General features: G+C 43.8%; 1 protein-coding gene across 1 annotated transcript in view; it reads right to left on the bottom strand.

Moving 5' to 3' along the window:
- Positions 1-11,978, bottom strand: part of LOC137630507 (spermine oxidase) — a 94,041-nt gene extending 82,063 nt beyond the window's left edge. The window contains exon 1 of the mRNA XM_068362016.1: positions 11,744-11,978. Within this exon, the coding sequence (XP_068218117.1) occupies positions 11,744-11,957 (214 nt within the window). The 5' untranslated portion in view covers positions 11,958-11,978. The remainder of the gene's footprint in view (positions 1-11,743) is intronic.
- Positions 11,979-24,344: the final 12,366 nt, after the last annotated feature.

Raw genomic sequence — 24,344 nt, 5'->3', positions numbered from 1 at the left:
TCAAGTCCGAAAACTGTGCTTGCATGGACTGTAGTAGAGTTCACAACATCGTACGCCTGGCAGAAGGTGCTGCGACCAGGCGGAGCAGGTGCAGGCTGGGCGAGCACAGGTGCAGCGAGAACAGGTGGAGGGAGTGCAGGCGGTGCAACACTCTCAGCCCGACACTCACGCATCAAGACCGAAAGTTGTGACTGTATGGACTGCAGTAGAGTTAACTTGGGGTCGGCAGACACTAAGTTCTGCTGAGGTAAAGCCTTAACAGCAGAGATCTGTTGTGGCAGAACCTTACTCCTCTAAGTCGGAGTGTAATCAACTGATGACTTAGGAGAGTCAGAGCTAACCCAACGACTGCATTCGGGTTGTGAACTTTAACTTCGTACGTCTGGCATAGGTCTGGACTTAACGTTTAAGAAGTCTTGAGACCTGAGACCAGCGTTACTCTGCCTTTATTTTCTCCCCTAATCTCTTCTGCAGACGAGCAAAATAAGGGCTCAATCGTCTGCGGGTGGGAGTGACGGTCTCGGTAAGACACGCCCACAACCACCGAGAATACTTCTGTGCGCCGATCAAGGCCTGCTGAACCCTTATGCCCTTCGACATTGCTTCTCCCCTGGGCTTGGGAGCTTGCAAGAGGTCCCGGACTGGGAGGACGACTGGCGCGCACAAAAGTACCCTCACGCACTAATCACTTATCACTTTGATTTCTGTTTGCACTTATTTCACTGAACATGTTATTTTCATTAGTAAAATAAATTTTTGAATATACTTACCCGATAATCATGTAGCTGTCAACTCTGTTGCCCGACAGAATTCTATGGAGGGATACGCCAGCTATCACAATACTAGAAGGGGGTGTTCTTACCAGCGCCACCTGTGGCCAGGTACTCAAGTACTTCTTGTTGACACCTCCTCAATTATTCCTCGGTCCCACTGGTTCTCTATGGGGAGGAAGGGAGGGTCAATTAAATCATGATTATCGGGTAAGTATATTCAAAAATTTATTTTACTAATGAAAATAACATTTTTCAATATTAAACTTACCCGATAATCATGTAGCTGATTCACACCCAGGGGGGTGGGTGAAAACCAGTGTACAAGATTAAAGGATAGCTAAGTATCCCATATTTCATATAACAGTTATCTCAAATAACAATGAAATAATAAGTACCTGGTAAGGAAGTCGAATTGAACCGTTACTCTGTCTCTTTTTTAAGTTCGTCTTCCTTACTGAGCGCAGCGTTCCTCTTGGAGGCTGAATCAACCCAAAGGTGCTAAAGTATACAGGGCTGCAACCCATACTAAAGGACCTCATCACAACCTTTAACCTCGGCGCTTCTCAAGAAAGAATTGACCACCCGCCAAATCAACAAGGATGTGGAAGGCTTCTTAGCCGACCGAACAACCCATAAAAAGTATTCAAGAGAAAGGTTAAAAAGTTATGGAATTATGGGAATGTAGTGGCTGAGCCCTCACCTACTACTGCATTCGTTGCTACGAATGGACCCAGGGTGTAGCAGTACTCGTAAAGAGACTGGACATCTTTGAGATAGAATGATGCGAACACTGACTTGCTTCTCCAATAGGTTGCATCCATAACACTCTGCAGAGAACGGTTCTGTTAGAAGGCCACTGAAGTAGCCACAGCTCTCACTTCATGTGTCCTTACCTTCAGCAAAGCAAGGTCTTCTTCCTTCAGATGAGAATTTGCTTCTCTAATCAGAAGCCTGATGTAGTAAGAAACTGAGTTCTTAGACATTGGTAGAGAAGGCTTCTTGATAGCACACCATAAGGCTTCTGATTGTCCTCGTAATGGTTTTGACCTTCTTAAATAGTACTTAAGAGCTCTAACAGGGCAAAGTACTCTCTCTAGTTCGTTCCCCACCATGTTGGACAGGCTTGGGATCTCGAACGACTTAGGGCAAGGATGGGAAGGAAGCTTGTTTTAGCCAAAAAAACCGAGCCGCAAGGAACATGTAGCCGTTTCAGATGTGAAACCTATGTTCCTGCTGAAGGCGTGGATCTCACTTACTCTTTTACCTGTTGCTAAGCACACGAGGAAAAGAGTTTCTAATGTGAGGTCCTTAAAAGAGGCTGATTGGAACGGTTCAAATCCTGATGACATTAGGAACCTTAGGACCACGTCTAGATTCCAGCCTGGAGTGGACAACCGACGTTCCTTTGAGGTCTCAAAAGACCTAAGGAGGTCCTGTAGATCTTTGTTGGAGGAAAGATCCAAGCCTCTGTGGCGGAAAACCGCTGCCAACATACTTCTGTAACCCTTGATCGTAGGAGCTGATAGGGATTTTACGTTCCTTAGATGTAACAGGAAGTCAGCAATCTGGGTTACAGTGGTACTGGTTGAGGAAAACTGCATTGGCCTTGCACCAGCTTCGGAAGACTTCCCATTAAGACTGATAGACTCTGAGAGTGGATGTCGTCCTTGCTCTGGCAATCGTTCTGGCTGCCTCCTTCGAAAAGCCTCTAGTTCTTGAGAGACTTTCGATAGTCTGAAGGCAGTCAGACGAAGAGCGTGGAGGTTTGGGTGTACCTTCTTTACGTGAGGTTGACGCAGAAGGTCCACTCCTAGAGGAAGAGTCCTGGGAACGTCGACCAGCCATTGCAGTACCTCGGTGAACCCTTCTCTCGCGGGTCAGAGGGGAGCAACCAACGTCAACCGTGTCCCTTTGTGAGAGGCGAACTTCTGAAGTACCCTGTTGACAATCTTGAACGGCGGGAATGCATACAGGTTGAGATGGGACCAATCCAGCAGAAAGGCATCCACGCGAACTGCTGCTGGGTCTGGAATCGGAGAACAATACAAGAGGAGCTTCTTGGTCATCGAGGTAGCGAATAGAACTATGGTTGGCAGACCCCACAGGGCCCAAAGTCTGCTGCAAACATTCTTGTGAAGGGTCCACTCTGTGGGGAAGACCTGACCCTTACGGCTGAGGCGATCTGCCATGACATTCATATCGCCCTGAATGAGCCTCGTTACCAGCGTGAGCTTTCGATCTTTGACCAAATGAGGAGGTCCCTTGCGATCTTGAACAACTTCCTCGAATGAGTCCCTCTCTGCTTGGAGATGTAAGCCAAGGCTGTGGTGTAGTCGGAGAGCACCTCCACCACCTTGTTAAGCTGGAGGGACTTGAAGTTTATCAAGGCCAGATGAACTGCCAACAACTCCTTGCAATAGATGTGAAGTGTCCTTTGCTCCTGATTCCATGTTCCCGAGCATTCCTGTCCGTCCAGTGTCGCACCCCAGCCCGTGTCCGATGCGTCCGAGAAGAGACGGTGGTCGGGGGTCTGAACAGCCAAAGGTAGACCTTCCTTGAGAAGAATGCTGTTCTTCCACCACGTTAGAGTAGACCTCATCTCTTCGGAAACAGGAACTGAGCCCGTCTCTAGCGTCATGTCCTTTATCCAGTGAGCAGCTAGATGAAACTGAAGGGGGCGGAGGTGGAGTCTCCCTAACTCGATGAACAGGGCCAGCGATGAAAGTGTCCCTGTTAGACTCATCCCCTGCCTGACTAAGCATCGGTTCCTTCTCAGCATGCTCTGGATGCATTCTAGGGCTTGGAAGATCCTTGGGGCCGACGGACAAGTCCGAAAAGCTCGACTCTGAAGATCCATACCCAAGGAAACAATGGTCTGGGATGGAACGAGCTGAGACTCCTCAAAATTGACCAGGAGGCCCAGTTCCTTGGTCAGATCCATAGTCCATTTGAAAATCTCCAGACAGCGACGACTTGTGGGAGCTCTTAAAAGCCAGTCGTCAGACGGAGCCGGACACAAGATCATGATACTGCTGCACAGTCTGTAAACTGACAATCATGGGCAAGCGAGGAAGTACAGTGACAACCCGAATCTGTCTAGACTATCTGGGTCGTACAGACAACTCCTTAACGGGTTGCTGAGGTTGCCGCACTGCGTCACAACAAGTCCCTTCTGTTGGTTGTTGAACGTCTTCCCCGTGACACATTGACTCCGTAAACAAAAATCCTCTAACAAGGACTAAGCTTGGACTGCATGTCATGCAACACAGCTCAAGGTCTATGGGAGCAGGTGTGGTAACAGACGGGATTAGCGGCTGAAGTGGAACCATTACCTTCCCTGTAAGCATGTTATGCTTAAATAAAAGTCCATAAGAGGTTATGCAGCTAAAGGCTCCCTCCAAATGACAGAGTCCTCAAGGGAATATCAGAAGGAGGGAGAAAAGAACTTTCTCATCTACAGGGACCTTATCCTAGAAAAGCTAAGTTCTCTGAGTGAGGGTTCACTGGTGCAAAAGCAGCAGACTAGAAGGCAACGTTATGAAACTGCTTGACAGTCTAGTGAGTTGGCAACAACCCAAGATATGTTGAGAAGCATGCGGTAAGGTATGCAGAGCATGATGAATGCAGAGTATGCTGTATGCAGAGCATGCTGTATGTAGAGCATGTTGTATGCAGAGCATGCTGAATGCAGAGCATGCTGTATGCAGAGCATGTTGTATGCAGAGCATGCTGAATGCAGAGCATGCTGAATGCTGAGCATGTAGTAAGCAGAGCCTGCTGTAAGCAGAGCCTGCTGTAAGGAAAGCAGAGCGTGTGCATGGCGTTTAACATTTCTCAGAAATTCCATGACCAGTGCTAGAGTGCTTTATGCATGCTTGCATGGGGTTTAAAAATCAACATAATGTTTACCTTACATTCATAACTCATGATTCATATTTTTGCCATGGTTTGAAAATGGAGGTAAGGTATGCTGAACAGCAGAGTCAGAACGAGCTGGAACAACAACAGTGGAAGGTGCAGAAAGTTCCTGTTCCTGTGGTATGAGTGGAGCGTGAAGAGACCGAGGTTGCGCAGAACAAGGTAAAGTTCCCGCAAGCAGAGGTGTCTGAGGCGCAGGATCAGGGTGCACGGGTTGAGCTCGGTGCAGCAGCTGAGGAGACTGACTCACAGGTGGAAGAGGTTGTACCTCCACCGAGAGTTGCACCACCGGTGGAGCAGCCAGGGGAGGAGGAGGAAGAGTGGGGTAATCCTCCTGATCCCAAACCGAAGGTTGCCTTAAAGAAGGCTGAGGCTGAACAACACTGGGAACAGCGAACACAGAAAGAGGTTCAACATCGTACGCCTGGCAGATGGTGCTGCGACTGGGTGCAGCGAGTGCAGGCGGGTTGAGCACAGGCTGAACGGGTGCAGGGGAGGTGCAACACTCTCAGCCCGACACTCACACAACAGGTCCGAAAGCTGTGCTTGCATGGACTGTAGTAGAGTCCACAACATCGTACGCCTGGCAGATGGTGCTGCGACTGGGTGCAGCGAGTGCAGGCGGGTTGAGCACAGGCTGAAAGGGTGCAGGTGGAGGTGCAACACTCTCAGCCCGACACTCACGCAACAGGTCCGAAAGCTGTGCTTGCATGGACTGTAGTAGAGTCCACAACATCGTACGCCTGGCAGATGGTGTTGCGACTGGGTGCAGCGAGTGCAGGCGGGTGCAGCACAGGCTGAACGGGTGCAGCCGGTTGGTGCACCACCGGTGCAGGCGGGTGCAGCACAGGCTGAACGGGTGCAGGCGGTTGGTGCACCACCGGTGCAGGAGGAGGAGGAGGTGCAACACTCTCAGCACGACACTCACGCATCAGGTCCGAAAGCTGTGCTTGCATGGACTGTAGTAGAGTCCACAACATCGTACGCCTGGCAGGTGGTACTGCGATCAGGCGGAGCGAGCATAGGGGGGGGGGGGAGTGTAGGCGCACTCTCAGCCCGACAAACTGATGACTGAGGAGAGTCAGAGCTAACCCAATGACTGCATCCGGGTTGTTGAACTTTACTTCGTACGTCTGGCATAGGTCTGGACTTTACGTTTAAGAGGTCTTGAGACCTGAGACCAGCGTAACTCTGCCTTTATTTTCTCCTCTAAATCTCTTCTGCAGACGAGCAAAATAAGGGCTCAATCGTCTGCGGGTGGGAGTGACGGTCTCGGTAAGACACGCCCACAACCACCGAGGATACTTCTGTGCGCCGATCAAGGCCTGCCGAACCCTTATGCCCTTCGACATTGCTTCTCCCCTGGGCTTGGGAGCTTGCAAGAGGTCCCGGACTGGGAGGACGACTGGCGCGCACAAAAGTACCCTCACGCATAACACTGACATACTTTGCGCTAATCACTTATCACTTTGATTTCTGTTTGCACTTATTTCACTGAACTCGAAACTTTAAGTGGTTTGTACCTGAAACACGCAATTCTATCCTTCTCAAAAGTTAGTAATTGCGAAAACAGAATTACAATGTAACAGAAAAATCTAATGAAAGAAAATTCAGTGGCTGGAAAGAGACTAAACACTAGATCACTCTAGAAACGTTTAGTTTCTTCCCCTAAAGAGACTAGGGATAAGAGCAAAACGATAACGACGTTACTCGTACGCCTGGCAGGCTTGAGGGAAACGTTTATCCTTTTTCTCCCTCCGTCTCTATCTCTCTCTCTCTCTCTCTCTCTCTCTCTCTTGACTTAGAACCTGAGAGAAGAGCCCAATCATATATATCGTTAAAACATATTATTGTTAAAGGAAAAAACTAAAATATTTCCCAAAAAGAAAAGTTCCTTTATTAGGATCAAAACCATTAAGTTAAGAAAGAATGAACAAAACGCTAGACACGGTTACTCTTACTGCAATGTGAAACCGTGAACATTCTTTCTCTATCGTAACGATAGAGTGCAAGTTGAAACGTTCTGAACGTCAACAACTGCCGAGACAAACAAAACGTTAGTTCAACTTTGAAAAAGTACGAGACTATCAAAGAAATTCTTTCAAAGACCTTAAAATAGCATAATATGTTAACAGGTAAAACCGAAATGACGGGCTCACGATAATTAACTTCGGTACCAAGAAAAGACCGCCTACTATTAGGAAGGTCGAATATAAACAAATATAAAAATTAATTTTAATAAGTTTATAATAAAAGGAAGTTAATCGAAGAGGCCTATAAGAGGCGGAGAGATATAAAATAAATCTATAACTTTTGTTAAGCAAAATTAAGAAAGAGTCTATACTCTCTTAGACACCAACACTTCCGTCTAAGGGAAGGGTCGGCCATTGAAAGGTGAACGAGAGTTCATACTCTCTTCGTCACCAAAATTAATCAAATTAATTCCAAAAGCTAACTAAGCTAAAATAGAAGTTTCCAGTAAAGCGACAGCCGAAATCAAAGAGAAATACTTCACCAAAGTCGTGAAAATACTCCAAGAACATAAGCGTATCCCAGAACGTCTTGTCAGAAGCACGACAGAGGAATAATTGAGGAGGTGTCAACAAGAAGTACTTGAGTACCTGGCCACAGGTGGCGCTGGTAAGAACACCCCCTTCTAGTATTGTGATAGCTGGCGTATCCCTCCATAGAATTCTGTCGGGCAACAGAGTTGACAGCTACATGATTATCGGGTAAGTTTAATATTGAAAATCGAAACTTAAGTGGTTTGTACCTGAAATACGCAATTCTATCCTTTCTCAAAGTTAGTAATTGCGAAAACAGAATTACAATGTAACAGAAAAATCTAATGAAAGATAAATCAGTGGTTGGAAAGAGACTAAACACTAGATCACTCTAGAAACGTTTAGTTTCTTCCCCTAAAGAGACTAGGGAGAAGAGCAAAAATCGATAATGACGTTACTCGTACGCCTGGCAGGCTTGAATGAAACGTTTATCCTCTTTCTCCCTCCGTCTCTATCTCTCTCTCTCTCTCTCTTCACTTAGAACCTGAGAGAAGAGCCCAATCATATATATCGTTAAAACATATTATTGTTAAAGGAAAAAACTGAAAAGTTCCTTTATTAGGATCAAAACCATTAAGTTAAGAAAGAATGAACAAAACGCTAGACACGGTTACTCTAACTGCAACGTGAAACCGTGAACATTCTTTCTCTATCGTAACGATAGAGTGCAAGTTGAACGTTCTGAACATCAACAACTGCAGAGACAAAAACAAAACGTTAGTTCAGCTTTGAAAACAGTACGAGACTGTCAAAGAAAATCTTTCAAACTCTGTGGCGGAAATAGCATAATATGTTAACAGGTAAAACCGAAATGACGGGCTCAAAGTTTATTAACTTCGGTAAAAGACCGCCTACTATTAGGAAGGTCGAATATAAACAAATATAAAAATTAATTTTAATGAGTTTGTAATAAAAGGAAGTTAATCGAAGAGGCCTATAAGAGGCGGAGAGATATAAAATAAATCTATAACTTTGTTAAGCAAAATTAAGAAAGAGAGTCTATACTCTCTTAGACACCAACACTTCCGTCTAAGGGAAGGGTCGGCCATGAAAGGTGAACGAGAGTTCATACTCTCTCGTCACCAAAATTATAAATTAATTCCAAAAGCTAACTAAGCTAATATAGAAGTTTTCCAGTAAAGCGACAGCCGAAATCAAAGAGAAATACTTCACCAAAGTCGTGAAAATACTCCAAGAACATAAGCGTATCCCAGAACGTCTTGCCGGAAGCACGACAGAGGAATAATTGAGGAGGTGTCAACAAGAAGTACTTGAGTACCTGGCCACAGGTGGCGCTGGTAAATACACCCCCTTCTAGTATTGTGATAGCTGGCGTATCCCTCCATAGAATTCTGTCGGGCAACGGAGTTGACAGCTACATGATTATCGGGTAAGTTTAATATTGAAAACTACATTCTACTTTTACGGGTTTATTTCTCGCCCTCCATCAGACACTAAAAGTCTATTCAGGCGGGCCTTGGTGTGTGAAAATAATTTCTTTCCAGTTAATATTTTGCTCTGTATCTTATCAGTTATTTCGCTAGCATTTGTATTCAGGCTTAATAGTTTTCAGGTCAATATTATAACACTTTCTAAAAAGATAAGTCTTCAGGTTTTTCTTGAAAGCTGCCACATTTTTGCTATTCTTGACATCAAGTGGAAGGTCGTTGAAAAGTCTCGGTGCAGCATAACTAAATGTTCTTCCTCCTATTGCATGATTCACACTAATTTCGAATAGTCTATGTGGGTCATCAGCATGTCTAACTCTTACAGCAGTGCTGGTAGCTTGAGGGTAGGAGACCAAGCAATCACGAAGACATTTAGGCTTATCACTTGTAAGTGCTTTGTGAGTCAACAAGCAAATGTTAAATTCAATTCTAGCCTTAACAGGTAACCAATGTAGATCGATCAATGCAGGAGTTAGTCTCTCCCGTAGTTTAATTCCTTTTATCAGTTTAGCCGCCCGGTTTTGCACATTTTAAAGCTTTCTTAGTAGTGTATTGGTCAATTTATAGTACAGAGAATTGCAATAATCAAGCCTTGATATTACGTGACTCATCACAAAAATTTTTGTACTGCCTTCTGTTAAATATTTTCTAATAAATGCTATGTTTCTCAGGTGATAGTTACACACTTTCACTGTGTTCACTATTTGGTCCTTCATTGACAAATTACAATCTATCAGTACACCCAAATTTTTCACAACAGGCACAATCCTAACATCAGCGCCACCAATTTTTATACTTTGAAATAACTGGTAATTCTTCAAAGCCACCTCTGTGCCAAAAAACATACATTCTGTTTTATCATCATTCAATCTAAGCTTTTTCCTCTGCATCCATGTTCTTATTTCAGTCATTATCTCATCAATTTTCTTCTTTGTATCTTGTGTTGTTGAAATTGAAAGGTAGAACCGCGTGTCATCTGCATATAGTTTAAAGCCCCCTTTCTGTTTTTTCAAGATGTGTGATAGATCGATAGTATATATGTTAAACAAGATAGGGCCCAGAACACTACCCTGTGGCACACCTTTCATAAGAATTCTCTCACTGGATCGGTTTCCAGAAACTTCTACAATAGTCTTCCTATTCATTAAGTAACTTCACAAAAATTCCAGAGCTTCCTCAGTCACTCCAATGGACTTTAAGTTGTCAAGTAAGTACTCGTGCACAACAGTATCAAAACCAGCACTAAGATCTAACATAATAAAAATTCCACACTTTCCCTCATCAAGAAGACCTATCATATCATTCATTATTGAGCATAAGGTAGTTTCTGTAAAGTGATTAGCTCTGTAGGCCGATTGATTTTCCGGGAATACTGTACCTATAACTCATCAATATGCGCCAATAATTGCTCACTTATGTTTTTTCAATAAGCTTCGACATGTAGGATAAATTTGAAATGGGCCTATATGAATTTAGCTCGTTTACATCACCTTTTCCTTTGTATATTGGTTTGATCAACGCAGTTTTTTCACAGCTAGGAAAACAGGATTGTGATATACTTAGGTTAATTATGCTCAGGTAAATATTATATACAACTTGCTTGTTTGGAGCTTCACTTATTGAACTGTTCGGGAAAGGGTCGTTTCCACAATATGTATTCTTCATATCTCTCATAACCTTTAACAAGTCGCACATATCTATTTCCTAAAATTTTATTAACTTCTTACCTTCCTTCACTGACATAACTGACTGTCCTTCCAAGTGATTTTGGGGGAAACCTCTATAAACTTTATCAATTTTTTCATTGAAGAATATAGCAAATTTCTCTGCACAAACATTATCAGGCAAGACATATTTTTCCTTTAATCCCATCAAATCATCTAGGTTTTTGTGAGTCCCTCATGTTATTAGTTTTTATACTTTTGCCATCGTAGAATTTTCTTTTAATTTTTTCTAACAGGATGTTATAATCATTTCTGGCCTTATTATATAGATTTCTGCCTTGTGAGGATTTGGCTCTTTTTCATCTACCTTCCATCTTACATCTATGTCTTTTTGCTTTTAATAGCTCACTATTATACCATCTAACATTTTTGCGTACAAATATTTGTTTGCTCTTTATGGGACACATGATATCATACATTTTTCCAAAATTGTCATTATATTTCTTGGTATAACACCCAACACATTCTCTATCTACCATATGTTCACATTGTATGTTCTCAGAAGACATTTGCGCTACACTAGCTTCAATAAAATTCTCAGCATCAAGATTTTCCCGTTCTCTATACTGTATGTGATCCATTTTTTCAATACTCTGATGCAATTTATATTAACATCAAAAGTGATGATTTTATGTGTTTTTGAGATCTCAAAGTCTGGTTCCACTTCAAGGTTTCTTATTAGGTCAGAATCTTTCCCACATATGACCAAGTCGAGTGTATGACCACCTACTGATGTTGATACCAAAACACTGTTTATTAAATTAATCATCTCAAATACTTCCTTGAGTTCTTTAGCCTTATAATCGTTTTCATCATCTACCCAACAATTAAAGTCTCCACCAATTAATGTATTTTTAATATCGTCCACCACACCCACAAGAATACTAAATTCTTCAATGAATTTCCTCATATTACTCCCTGGTGATCTATACAATGATATTATATTCAATACCTTACTGTTTCTTGTCAGTTTTACATAGATATATTCAAACGTTTCAAATAATATTTCATTCATGATAGAACCCCACCTAATGAACTAGTAATGATTAATTGATATATGCGGTTTAAAATCCTGTGGAGAAAATAATGTTCTTGTAAAATAAAACCCTTCCTACCTAACCTAATCTACAAACCATATCCTTAACTACTTGACTAGGAGGGAGCAAACTACTCCCTTTGACAGAATGGTTAAACCCCCAAACCTTACCTACTCTAAATGCAGTGACACTGAGAAAAACGTAAATTTCGTCTAATTACAACGTCATACAAGTTAATCATGACTTTGTAAACATTAAAACAAGCTTGGAAAACTTTACCGATTTTAATGGCGATGATTCGGCCCCCAACACGATTCCTTCCTTCTAATATCACAAAGTCCTTGACATTATTCTTCAGTAAATGGTTAGCAGCTGCTAATCCGGCCATGCCAGCTCCGATGATAACCACCTTGTAGGACTCCATGTTCCCGGTAGAATTTCCCGAATTAGTTCCTCCATCTCCATCAGTGTCGTCTGCCTTGGCTCCCGACATGTTTGTTTACATCTCTCTCGAGCTGCGCAGTGTTACCAGATGGGTTAGTGTAAAAATTCCCAAAACAACCCAAAAATCCCCATTTCCACAAATATATTCTCTTCTGGTCATGTAGGCTTTACTAATATAATAAATACTGACCATAATTCATATAAGCGCAAGCAAAATAATTGCAACAAAATAAGGTTTAGTCTTATTTGTTTCTTCTTCACAGAAACTTGTACAGAATATCTCCATCAGACACCCGAAATCCTCAAATCTAGGTATAAATCTCCAAATCTAGGGATAAATCTCCATAGCTGGCAACACTGCTCTCAAAAAGTGTAGTAACTGCTGTGTGCTATGAAGCTAAAGTTGCTATTATGAAAAAAATAAATGTCACATTTCCTTAATTTCCTTTTAAATATTACGTAAACTTTAACACGAACTATAGGATATATGATTTTTCAGATATACGGACAAAAATATAGAGAGCATAAGTTTTTCAGTATAAAACTTCAAAAGTTCAAACTTTTAAGCAAATGTTATTTGTTGAACAGGTTGACGTTTAAGTCTTTTTTTATAGTTTATATAAGAAAGATATATTCTAATAATGGTAGTGTTCTTAAAATACTTTATTTTGATATTTCATTACTTCTCTAGTAGTTTATTTCCTCGTTTCCTTTCCTCACAGGGTAATGTATATATTTCCTTGTCAATCACAGATAATTCAACAGTCAAAATTAATGTAAAAAAAAAATAAAAAAGAAACAGAAAACTATGGATAAGATCTTCATTAATCATACATATATGTGCAGCACTGATAATAGTTTAATTTCAAATTTAACTGCATTTTATCTTTAAAAAAAATTCATACGAGTGAAGATAATCAAGGTACATCCACTGAGATTGTCAGGGATGCAGATGAAAGAAATGGGGATTAGGGTCCATTGCTTGGAGGAAAGGGGGAAATGATTTGTAGTATATTTTGTGGTTTCTAAAAGAAAAAAAAAACTTCCAAGTAGAACTGCAAATTTATAGATACTGCAATATGACAGCCAAAAAGAATAACTTCCTAGTAGAACTAAAAATTTATATACTGCAAAAAAAGAAAAAAAAACAACTATGCTACAATGCCTTGAGGGCTACCCTAAGTTGAATGAAGTATTAGTAAAAACGGCTTGTCTCATTGTGACCGAAATAACTATGATCAAGCTCTGAGATAAAAGCAAAATCATTGATTGATAAGAATTGATTTGACACAGGCAATGAGAACATCACGCAGGAACCTACCTTTGGATAAGGGGATGGTCCATTATATACTGAAATCTACATTCCATATACCTAGCATAAAAAAATTTCTTTATGCACCTTTGAAGGTTTAAAGTCCACTCGTAAATAGCAGAGTCAAGTGACATTGCCCTAAAGACTGACCCCTCTCCATCCCAAGTAGGACCAAGGAAGGTCAGGCAATGGCCACTGATAACCCAGCAGATAGACCTACATGCTCCCCAAAACTCCCCATCCTTTGCTCATAAGGACGTTGAGGTTGCAGACGCTACAAGAAACTATCGAGCTTGAGCAGGGCTCAAACCCCAGTCAGAAAATCTCCAGGCTGAGATATAAAAAATTGGCCACCATTTTCTTCCCAGATGGCTACACTAAAATAATGGGTACAGAATACATAAGGGACTTTCCTGAAGACTTGACATGATTAGTCTCTTGAGTAGGAGAGAGAGAGAGAGAGAGAGAGAGAGAGAGAGAGAGAGAGAGAGAGAGAGAGAGAGAGAGAGAGAGAGAGCAAAGGAAATTAAGCAGTGAAAGAACTTCTGAAAGCAAGAACAATAAAACCCTAATCATAATTATCACAACAATCACAATATATAAGAAATAAATAATTAAAAGACATGGATATCAAAATATATCATAAGCAAACAATGACAAGAAAAATAGAAAAGCTACAAAGAAGTATCAAACAAGACATAAATTGATTAAAAAATTTGATTAAGGTCCTTATGAATATACTCAGATTTGATCCCTTTATAAAATTTGGACCAAATGAGCCAGCACTTTGGCCAGTACCATTAGAGCTGGAATGAGAGTTGGGTAAAAACCCAGCTGTTTTATTGCAAAGAAAAGTTAGGGGTTGGACGGCAGGATAAACAATTGGTAGCAGGGATGAAGATAAAAGGGATTTTGACGTAGGAAAAATCTATTTTTGGGTGAGATAGCCATGTCGTCCTGATGAAAGTTTCCTTCGGGTGCTTTCTACTGTATAATATTTCTGCGAGTTATATTATAAGAGAATTACCGTCAGGTATCACGGGGTTCCAACCCCCAGAACGACTATGCGAAGATATCGTGTATAAACGATAGGAAGCAGGGATGAAGATAAAGTAAGCTACAAAATAGGTGCAGCTATTTGCTGAAAGTATGCAGAAAAATTCTTTAGTAATGCCTATAGTTCACCATGTGATAGTAAGTCTGAACATTCTATTAACAAATTGGCTCTTTCTTTTTCTTTCATTTATTTTCTATCTGCTGTATCTTCATAATAATCCTAAACATTTCTCTTACCCTACCACTTTCCACCTTTACCTTTGGTGTACAGTGAACCCTCGTTTATCGCGGTAGATAGGTTCCAGTCGCGGCCGCGATAGGTGAAAATCCGCGAAGTAGTGACACCATATTTACCTATTTATTCAACATGTATATTCAGACTTTTAAAACCTTCCCTTGTACGTAGTACTGTTAACAAACTACCCTTTAATGTACAGAACACTTAATGCATGTACTACAGTACCCTAAACTAAAACAGGCACAAATATTAAAGGTGATTTTATATCATGCATTTCCTAAACATGCTAAAAAGCACGATAAAAAATGGCAACCAATGTTTTGTTTACATTTATCTCTGATCATAATGAAGAAACAAACTGGAGGTAGAGCTTTGCTTATTACCCAGACATATTTCCCATACTTTTCCCTTAGAACTACATCACATCTTCCTACTTTAGATATATATATATATATATATATATATATATATATATATATATATATATATATATATATATATATATATATATATATATATATATATATATATATATATATATGTGTGTGTGTGTGTGTGTATGTGTGTGTATATAACGGATTTTGAGCGAAGCGAAAAATCTATTTTTGGGTGAGATAGCCATGGCGTCCTGATGGAAGGTTCCTGTTTGGTAGCTTCCTTGGGTATAAGACTACTAAGATATTCCCAGAGAATTTAACCACAGGTTATCACAGAATTCTAACTTCTGGAGCGAGTATCTCAAAGGTTTCCCTTTAAGACATCGTAATACAACAGGGGACACGCATGTCTGGTCGTGCCACATAGCTATCTCCACCCCGAACAGAGTTAACGCTTCGGTGTGTAAGGGCTGAGAATAGCTGGGAGCCGTTCCACAGCTAATCTCACTCGTGGCTACTACTGATACTCGAGACGTAAACAAACGGACGCCATTGCTCTAATGACGTCACGCGCGTCTTTATCCTGGCGCCAGTTGCTGCCCATCACCATGATACAATTGTGTAGGGAGGGAGCAAACTGAACGAAGTAGTAGGGAGGGTCCATCAGGACGCCATGGCTATCTCACCCAAAAATAGATTTTTCGCTTCGCTCAAAATCCGTTTTTTGGGCTCAAGCCATGGCGTCCTGATGGAAGAGTACCAGAGAATCAATGTATCGTGGTAGATTTTCCCCCAGAGTTAAGTGCCTAGGCATTGACAAAACAGCAAAGTAATCTTAGGTAAGAACCATAGGAACGAAATATCCTGCCCCCCATTGGTAGGAAGTTCCCATGGGCTATGCCGACGTCAAAGTGGTATTGAAGGGCTATTCATCTTGACAGAAGAACTTTTAAGAGCTGAGAGATGAAGCAGAATGTTTGATATTTGTATAGGAACATTCTGAAGTAGGACAGTGGTGGTTGGGCACTGTGTGTAGAGTTCATCTCCTGATTATCAGAAGTAAGTATTCATGTAGGAACCTTACTGAGGCAAGGTGAATATAATTTAAGAATAGACATCTTAAATTCTTCATGACCATAAGAAAGGAGGAATAAATAAAACTATGACAGTATGTATTTCATAGTAAGTAGGAGCTGAAAGAGACGCATAAGTAATAAAATAGAAATTTTATTTCACAATGCAGAAATTAAATAATTTACAGCAAAAGTAAAGTTCATTTACAGTAATAATAATGTACATAGAAATAAAGGCTTGCTTTTGAATCTGAAAGGGAATTTCAGGATTAGTAGGTACTCGTTCTCGAGGAACGCAAGTCTTTAAATAACACATCATGCTCAAGGCATGCGGCACTTGTGTGACACTATGACATTTCACCTGGGATAAGAACAGTTATAAAAGCACTAAGTGTTTTTAGACATCACTATGAATCACTCGAGGGTCAACATAGGCACCCGAAGAGTTAGAGTCCCAAGTAACTCACTGTTCTACGCAGAGTTAGGTGCAGGTTTCATAACACTACCTGCGGCTACCACAAAATGTTTGATTTCGTGCACTTGTTTCGCATAATGTTTAAAGAAAACTCGCGAGGACTTCCAGCCCGTAAAGTTTTTAAGGCTCTCAAAGTCCATGCTCTGAAAGAAGTTCAGAGAAGATGCCACTTTTCTAGGATCATGACCAGCGGGTGTACTGTTCGGATCCGCTCTGCGAATGAAGTAGGTGATTTTCGCTCTTAATTGTTTCAGTGACAGGTCGCTGCCCGATGTTTCTCCTTTGAAGAGTTGGCCTCCACCAAAGTTTGAAGTTCTGCGAAGATAGACCTTGAGGCTCTCTACTGGACATAGAGAGACATCCTCCTTCAGGGGGCATATTCTCCAGGGGCCCCATCTTTTGGTGGGTAATTCATTTTTGGCGAGAAACGTCGGATCAGGGGAGAGGGTCACTTCTCCTGAATCAGCAAACAGGATGTGTCCCTCTTCTCTTGATAATGCCACTATTTCGCTGACTCGAGCTCCCGAGGCGAGAGCAAATAAAAATATAACTTTCTGAGTCAGATCCTTGAGGGGGCATGAATCATTGTCCAAGTTGGAGGCGAAATGGAGCACCTTGTCTAGTGACCAGGAGATCGGTTTCGGAGGGGGTGCTGGGCGTAGGCGAGCACATGCTTTCGGCAGTTTGTTAAAGATGTCGTTGGACAGATCAATTTGGAAAGCATATAGAATTGGTCTAGTCAAAGCCGATTTGCAGGTTGAAATCGTATTGGCTGCTAATCCTTGTCCATGAAGGTGAATGAAGAAGGACATACAGAAATCAATGGTGATTTCTTTAGGATTTTTTGCTTTAACAAAGGAGACCCATTTCCTCCAGGATGATTCATATTGCCGTCTCGTGGATTCGGTCTTGTATTCCTCTAGGAAGTCTAGACTTTTCTTCGAGATCCCAAACCTCTTCTTTGCGGCAAGGGAGAGAAAATCATGAGATGAAGGTCCTTGATTTTCGATGATGAAGCGAAGACAGTCGACTTCTGTACTTGTTGAGAGAGAACTGGGCCCGGGAGAGGGATCAGCTTGGGCTGCAGCTCCAGGACCAGGGGGGTACCAGTTGCTCCGGGGCCACTTGGGAGCCACTAGGGCCGCTGTCCCTTTGAAGGTTCTCAGTTTGGAGAGGACTTTCAACAGAAGGTTGGTGGGAGGGAACAGGTATATCTTCGACCATCTGTTCCAGTCCAGTGACATGGCGTCCACCGCTTCTGCTTTGGGGTCCTCGTACGGGGCTACGTACAGAGGAAGTTGATTGTTGTCGCTCGTTGCAAAGAGATCTATCTGAAGTTCTGGGACTTGATGAGAGATGAAGGAGAATGATCTTGCGTCTAGAGACCATTCCGACTCTATCGGGTTTGTCCGAGATAGAGCATCCGCTGTCACGTTGCGGAATCCTTGTAGGTGAACTGCAGACAGGTGCCACTTCTTCTTCTCCGCCAGACGGAAGATTGGGAGAAGCACCTGATTTATCTGGGGCGATCTTGAGCCCTGGCGATTGAGACAACGAACTACCACCGAGTTGTCTAGGGTTAGACGGATGTGGATCGAGGGCGGCGGGGATAGCTTCTTCAGAGTAAGAAGGACCGCCATGGCCTCCAAGATGTTTATGTGGAACGTCTTGAATAGTGGAGACCAGGTCCCTTGAGCTTGTTTCAGGTGGGAGTGACCTCCCCAGCCCTCCAGTGAGGCATCCGTGTGGATGTTGAGTGATGGAGGAGGGTGTTGGAGAGGAATGGACCTTTTCAGGGCCATTGCTTCCGACCACGGCTTTAGGAGGCGTCGAAGTCTGTTTGGAAGCCGTCTCTTGAGGTCTCTTCGAGCGATGGATGCCGATCGTCTCCAGACTCCCGCGGCATCCTTTAGCTGTGCACGAAGCACTGGGTTTGTCACTGAGGCGAATTGTAGAGAGCCTAGAACTCGTTCCTGCTGTCGTCTTGAAATGCGTTTGGATTTCAGAAGTCGCTTGACAGACCCTGCTATTTCCTTCCTTTTCTTCTGGGGGATGGAAAGGCGGTGTGACTGAAGATTCCAGTGGATTCCCAGCCACTGAAACTTCTGAGCTGGAGAGAGGCGAGATTTCTTCTCGTTGATCTTGAATCCCAGGTGTTCTAGGTACTGGGTAACTTTGTCGCAAGACTTTGTACACTCTTCGGGCGATGGAGCCCAGACTAGCCAGTCGTCGAGGTAGGCCATCACCTGGACGTTTCTTAGGCGGAGCTGTTGTACTATGGCATCCGCCAGCTTTGTGAAGATCCGAGGGGCCACATTGAGGCCGAACGGCATGGCCCGGAAGGCGTAGCTTTTCTTTTGGAGTCGAAATCCTAGGTAGGAGGAAGCGTGATGGTTCATTGGAATGTGCCAATAGGCATCCGCCAGGTCTATAGAGACCGTGTAGGAACCTTGAGGCAGAAGGGTCCTTATTTGTTGAAGCGTCAGCATCTTGAATTTGTTGTTCTCTATGAACTTGTTGAGGGGGGATAAGTCCAGAATGACTCTGAGCTTGTCTGAGTCCTTCTTGGGAACGCAAAACAGTCTCCCTTGGAACCTGGTGGACTTTACCTTCCTTATCACCTTCTTGTTCAAGAGGTCTAGAACATATTCTTCCAGAATGGGGGTCGATTGTTGGAAGAACCGCTGGAAGATTGGGGGTGGTTGCACCCAACTCCAGCCTAGACCGTTCTTGATGATGCTGTGTGCCCAAGGATCGAAGGTCCAACGATCCTGGAATTGGCGGAGTCTTCCTCCCACCGGAAGCACTTCATTGCTTCTGGTGTCCCGAGGACTTGTTGCCTCGGCCGCTAGCTCCCTTTCCTCCTCTACCTCTGGAGGGACGACGAGAGGCGTCTCTGCTTGCACCCCTGGACGAGCCTCTACCTCTGGCATGAAAGGTAGTGGATGGCTGCTCAAAGGCAGGGGTGAAGGCCGGTGACTGTGACAACACCGGTTGGGGGACCAATTGAAAGGTCTGTTGTGGTTGGGCAACCACTTGGGAGGTAGCGGGTCCCGGAAACTGACGTCTTTGTTGACGTTGCTGGGGTTTCGGCTTTTGAGGTTTCCTCTTAGGCTGAGGTCCATCGTCCTGAGAGGTTTTCCTTTTTCTGGACATGCCCCACTTGTGGAGAAGGTTCCTATTCTCCGTGGCGGCTCTGTCCGTTATTTCCTTGACAAGGTCAGAAGGAAACAGGTGCTTTCCCCAGATGTTGGAGGAAATCAGCCTCCGGGGTTCGTGTTTCACGGTGGCACCGACAAACACGAATTCACGACAGGCTCTTCGAGCCTTTATGAAATGGTACAAGTCCTTCATTACCGTGAGTAAGTGGGATTTGGCCAGTACCATGTAGTGATCGGGTACTGCTGTGTCACAGGCCATAACTTCAAGTTGGACTTGATGAGAAAGAGATGCCGCAAGCCTCTCCTTCGTGTCTTGTTCCCGGCGAAGGAGGTGATCATTGAGCTTAGGGAGATCTTCATTAAACTGACGTCCGGCGACGTCAGGATCGAGCCTACCCACGACGAAAGTATGTTGGACATCTTTCCATTGTCTAGTGTCAGGGGGTGTCACGATGGAGAAGGGTCTGCACTCCTCCAGTGCAGGGCAGGGTTTTCCTTCTTCCGCCGCTTTAAGGCATGCAGCCAAGGCCTTTTCCAAAAATGGAAGAATCGCAGTGTCAGGTGCGACATATGTAGGATGCTTCTTGCTCAAGGCAGGAAGCTTAGAGCAGGTAAAGCCCCTGCTCTTAAATGCGGAGGCTAGCATAGCCTGGGCCTTTGCGAGATCGAACACTATCTCTTCTTTAGGTTCGGTCTCCTCCTTCGAGGCAGGTTCGGAACGAAGCCGGACGTAACAGTCCGGGTAGGCCTCGAAGCTAGGGAAGAATTCCACATCTTCCAACGGGACCGTGCCGATTTTGTCACTAACAAAGATCCTGCCGGTCGCAATAACCATATGCTCTGCATACCTCCACGGATTGGCATGAGAGCAAGCTGGGAGATCCTTGACCGAGATCTTCTTCGGTTCTCTGGATCCAATCATAGACCTGATGGACTCCTGGTTCTCCTTCAGTCTGTCGTCCATGACAGCTCTAATCAGTCGGATCAGTTCCTGGGTAGAAGAGGAAGGATCCGGGGTCGAGGAGGTAGACGGGATGGACACATCCGTCGGTGTAGGAGTAGGCGGAGGGATGGACGAGGGAGTAGCTCCAATCTCCGACTCGGTGTATTCCACCTTGTCTTCGTCCTCTTCGGCTCCTTGAGCCATGAGCGTCTTCTCCGTGTCTTCCGAGACGTCAGAGATCTGTTCATCATCCTCGGAATCTAAACGACACTCGTGCATGGACTGAGCCATGACCACATCAGGTTCCACCGTAATTTGGACAGTGGGGATTGCTTCCTTTGGAACCACTGAATCAGGGGAGGCCTTAGGGAACAACAGGGACCTCAGTTCTTCGGTGGCCAGGTACGGTCCAGTAGCATTTCTCTGAAAACCACGCACCCACTTGCGCAGCTTTTCACGAGCAATGTCTCTAACCTCCGCTGAGGGAGGGTTATGGAAGGCCTCAACTAGGTAGGCCTGGCAGACCGTACATTCCAGTGGATTCCAGAACTTCCAATCCCCTTTCTTGTCTGAGCAAGGGGCGTGAGTCCTGCACGCCGTATGTCCGTAAAACTGCGAGCGTTTCACAGCACAGTATGCGAAATCGCACTTCATCTGCTCCTCCTGTGGAAGAAAGAGAAAATGAGTATGGGGGAGTCATAGGAATGGCTCTTAAATTAAGTTAATATTAATCATTAATTTTAACTTAAAGAAGGTGTGATGCATAGAGAATGAAACAGTAAAGGAGAACACGCTCCATGCATCTCGCCCGGCTGGTTACCATAGGCTTGGTCCTGGGATAATCCAAATGACCGAGATCATTGGATATAGTTTCCTAGGATTCCCATTATATTGGAACTCCATGGAAGGCCAAGGACAAGGTTGGGATCGAATTCATTCGGTTCCCAGATAAGAGCCAGAAGGTCTCATTAAGGGAAAATTTCTGGCAACCAGCCGCGCTAAGATGCACATAGCATGCTGGAAATAGAAGAATGCAAAGAGACAGCATGATCACTAATAGAGCAGTACTAGGTACTGATCTTAGAAGCAAAGCAGCTTATCTATTTGCAAGGTAGGGCTATCTTAGTCTTATGATAGCTACAGAGAGGGGGTGCAAGTATTCTTGACGCCTCCGGGGTATCCGGCAAGCCGCCGGCACGCCGGAGCTCGCTCCAGCATAGATTCTGGCACTAGAACAGACAATTTTCAAAGTCAGTTAGATACCAGGATGGCGGCCGCCGGCACAACGGCGGCACGCCGGCAGGGAGCGGCGGCTCCGGCAGCCGGAGGATGCCGGATTGGTGACTGGGGTAAGGATGGTACAGGTAGTATCGGGTTGCCGGCAGTATATGCCGGCACTCCGGAGATCGACCGGCAAGCGGACGATTAGATAGGAGTAGGAGAGCTGCCGGTAGTAGCCGGCGGCAGCCGGCAGTCCCTCGGTACACGGGGGGCTGGCGGCAAGGGTAGGGAAGTCACCAAGAGGCAGGTATTGCCGGCAGAAGAGGCGGCAAGAGACCGGCACCCGGATAGATAGAGAGACAGGGGGAGAGGGGGAAGGATGCAGGAAGTACCTTCAGGGTTCCAGACATCCCTCCCCCTCCCTGAGGGGGTGTACCCATGATAGAGACAGGCTCTATCATCCATAAGCAGGGGTCACTAGGGACCGGGAGCAGGTAGTCCAAGGGAGGACTAGGGAACACCCAAGAGGGGGGGGGGGAGACTCCCCTATGCAGAGCTACACTAGTAACTAACCTTATAGGACACTATGAAGGTATATGTACCAGAGCGGACAGCACAGGGAAGCTCGGGTAGCCCTACTCATCCACCCTAAGGAGGATTTGTAGGACAGGGGACAGATGAGTATAAACTAACCTAAGCATAGGCTAGGCTATACAAGAGATAGGTGGGGAGGGAGAAGAGAGGGGTCTTCCCAGGAAGGGTTTCTGTACCAGAGCGGCCACAAAGGGAAGGGAGGACACTCCCTAACCTAAGATTAGGCTGATCGGCTAAAACGGTGCAAGAGTACAGTTTCAGCATGGAACAGAGAAACCTTCCTAACCCGGCCTAGATCAGGGCTAAAAGTCCTGAACTAGGCAAGGAAGAAGACGTATCGCTATCGCAGGAAAGTCGTAGACTATCCTAGCCATAGAGGTAGGCTAGCCTAACCTCACTCTCAGACGCAATCCTAAAGGGGGTTCATTCCTTTAGGGAGGACTGAGAGGCGATATAATACTCTATTAGACAATAAATCCCTTTACTCAGAAAAGGGATCAAGGCTAATTAGAGGGAGTGCCAAGGCAGGGGATGAAGGAAGCATATAGGGGTCCTAAGGTTAGGTTAGGCTAGTAAGAATCACTGACTAGCCTATCCCCTATATGGTCCCTGAAGGCGAAAACATTTGCATCACTAGTCAAAAGTATTGTAAAATAATAATGCCACTATCTTCATAACTTAGTCTAGGATCACTGATAAATCATGCATGAACACTTGTATATAGGCTCCTGGCCTGGGGGCTATAGTAGCCGACTGGTATGAGGTCAATCGATGACCGATAAAAAGTGTCTAAACACGATATAAAAGTTCCTAGCTATGAAGACTAAATAAACTAATGTATTCGATTAGTATATAAAGCCGGAAGCGTTGTTGTTGCTAACTAAATAGGACATGCAAAACAACAACGACGCCATAAAATGGCGGGTCCGGTAGAGGCACAGCTCTGCCACAAAACATCAATTATTTCGCGAAATAATATTTACTTTACGGCCAGAGCTTAATTAAACAATACTGGAACCTTGTACTCAACTTTCCAGAAGAAGGCGAGGCTGAAGGTAACGACATAGCGAAGATGCAAAGCGATAAAGTTCACACAAGGGAAAATCCGTCTCAGTAGGGCAGCTACTAAACAAAGGATGAAGACGCGCGTGACGTCATTAGAGCAATGGCGTCCGTTTGTTTACGTCTCGAGTATCAGTAGTAGCCACGAGTGAGATTAGCTGTGGAACGGCTCCCAGCTATTCTCAGCCCTTACACACCGAAGCGTTAACTCTGTTCGGGGTGGAGATAGCTATGTGGCACGACCAGACATGCGTGTCCCCTGTTGTATTACGATGTCTTAAAGGGAAACCTTTGAGATACTCGCTCCAGAAGTTAGAATTCTGTGATAACCTGTGGTTAAATTCTCTGGGAATATCTTAGTAGTCTTATACCCAAGGAAGCTACCAAACAGGAACCTTCCATCAGGACGCCATGGCTTGAGCCCAAAAATATATATATATATATATATATATATATATATATATATATATATATATATATATATATATATATATATATATATATATATATATATATATATATATATATATATTTATATGTATACACATATACATACCTACATATATACATAAATACATGCATACTTATATATATATATATATTACTGTATATACATGGGTTATGGAAAAAATCCGCGAAGTGGTGAATCCGCGATGGTCGAACCGCGAAGTAGCGAAGGTTCACTGTAATAGGAGCTATCATAGGTATGGTACTTGTAATAAGGGCCAGTGGCAGTGTTTATGGAGGATTTGTCTTGCAAACTGCAAACCTCTGTTTTCTAATTTTAAAGCTTATTTCAAAAGATCACGTGAATTCAAAGTACAGTGGTACCCAAGTTTACAAGCGCAATACTCTAAATACGAGTACTATATATAAATCCAGCGTTACATCGGTCTCCAAGGAAAAAATTTGCTCTATATGGGC

This window comes from Palaemon carinicauda, chromosome 38 (genome assembly GCF_036898095.1).
Source record: "Palaemon carinicauda isolate YSFRI2023 chromosome 38, ASM3689809v2, whole genome shotgun sequence".
In the NCBI taxonomy this organism is placed as follows: Eukaryota; Metazoa; Arthropoda; class Malacostraca; order Decapoda; family Palaemonidae; genus Palaemon; species Palaemon carinicauda.
This window is presented reverse-complemented; position numbering and strand designations above follow the sequence as displayed.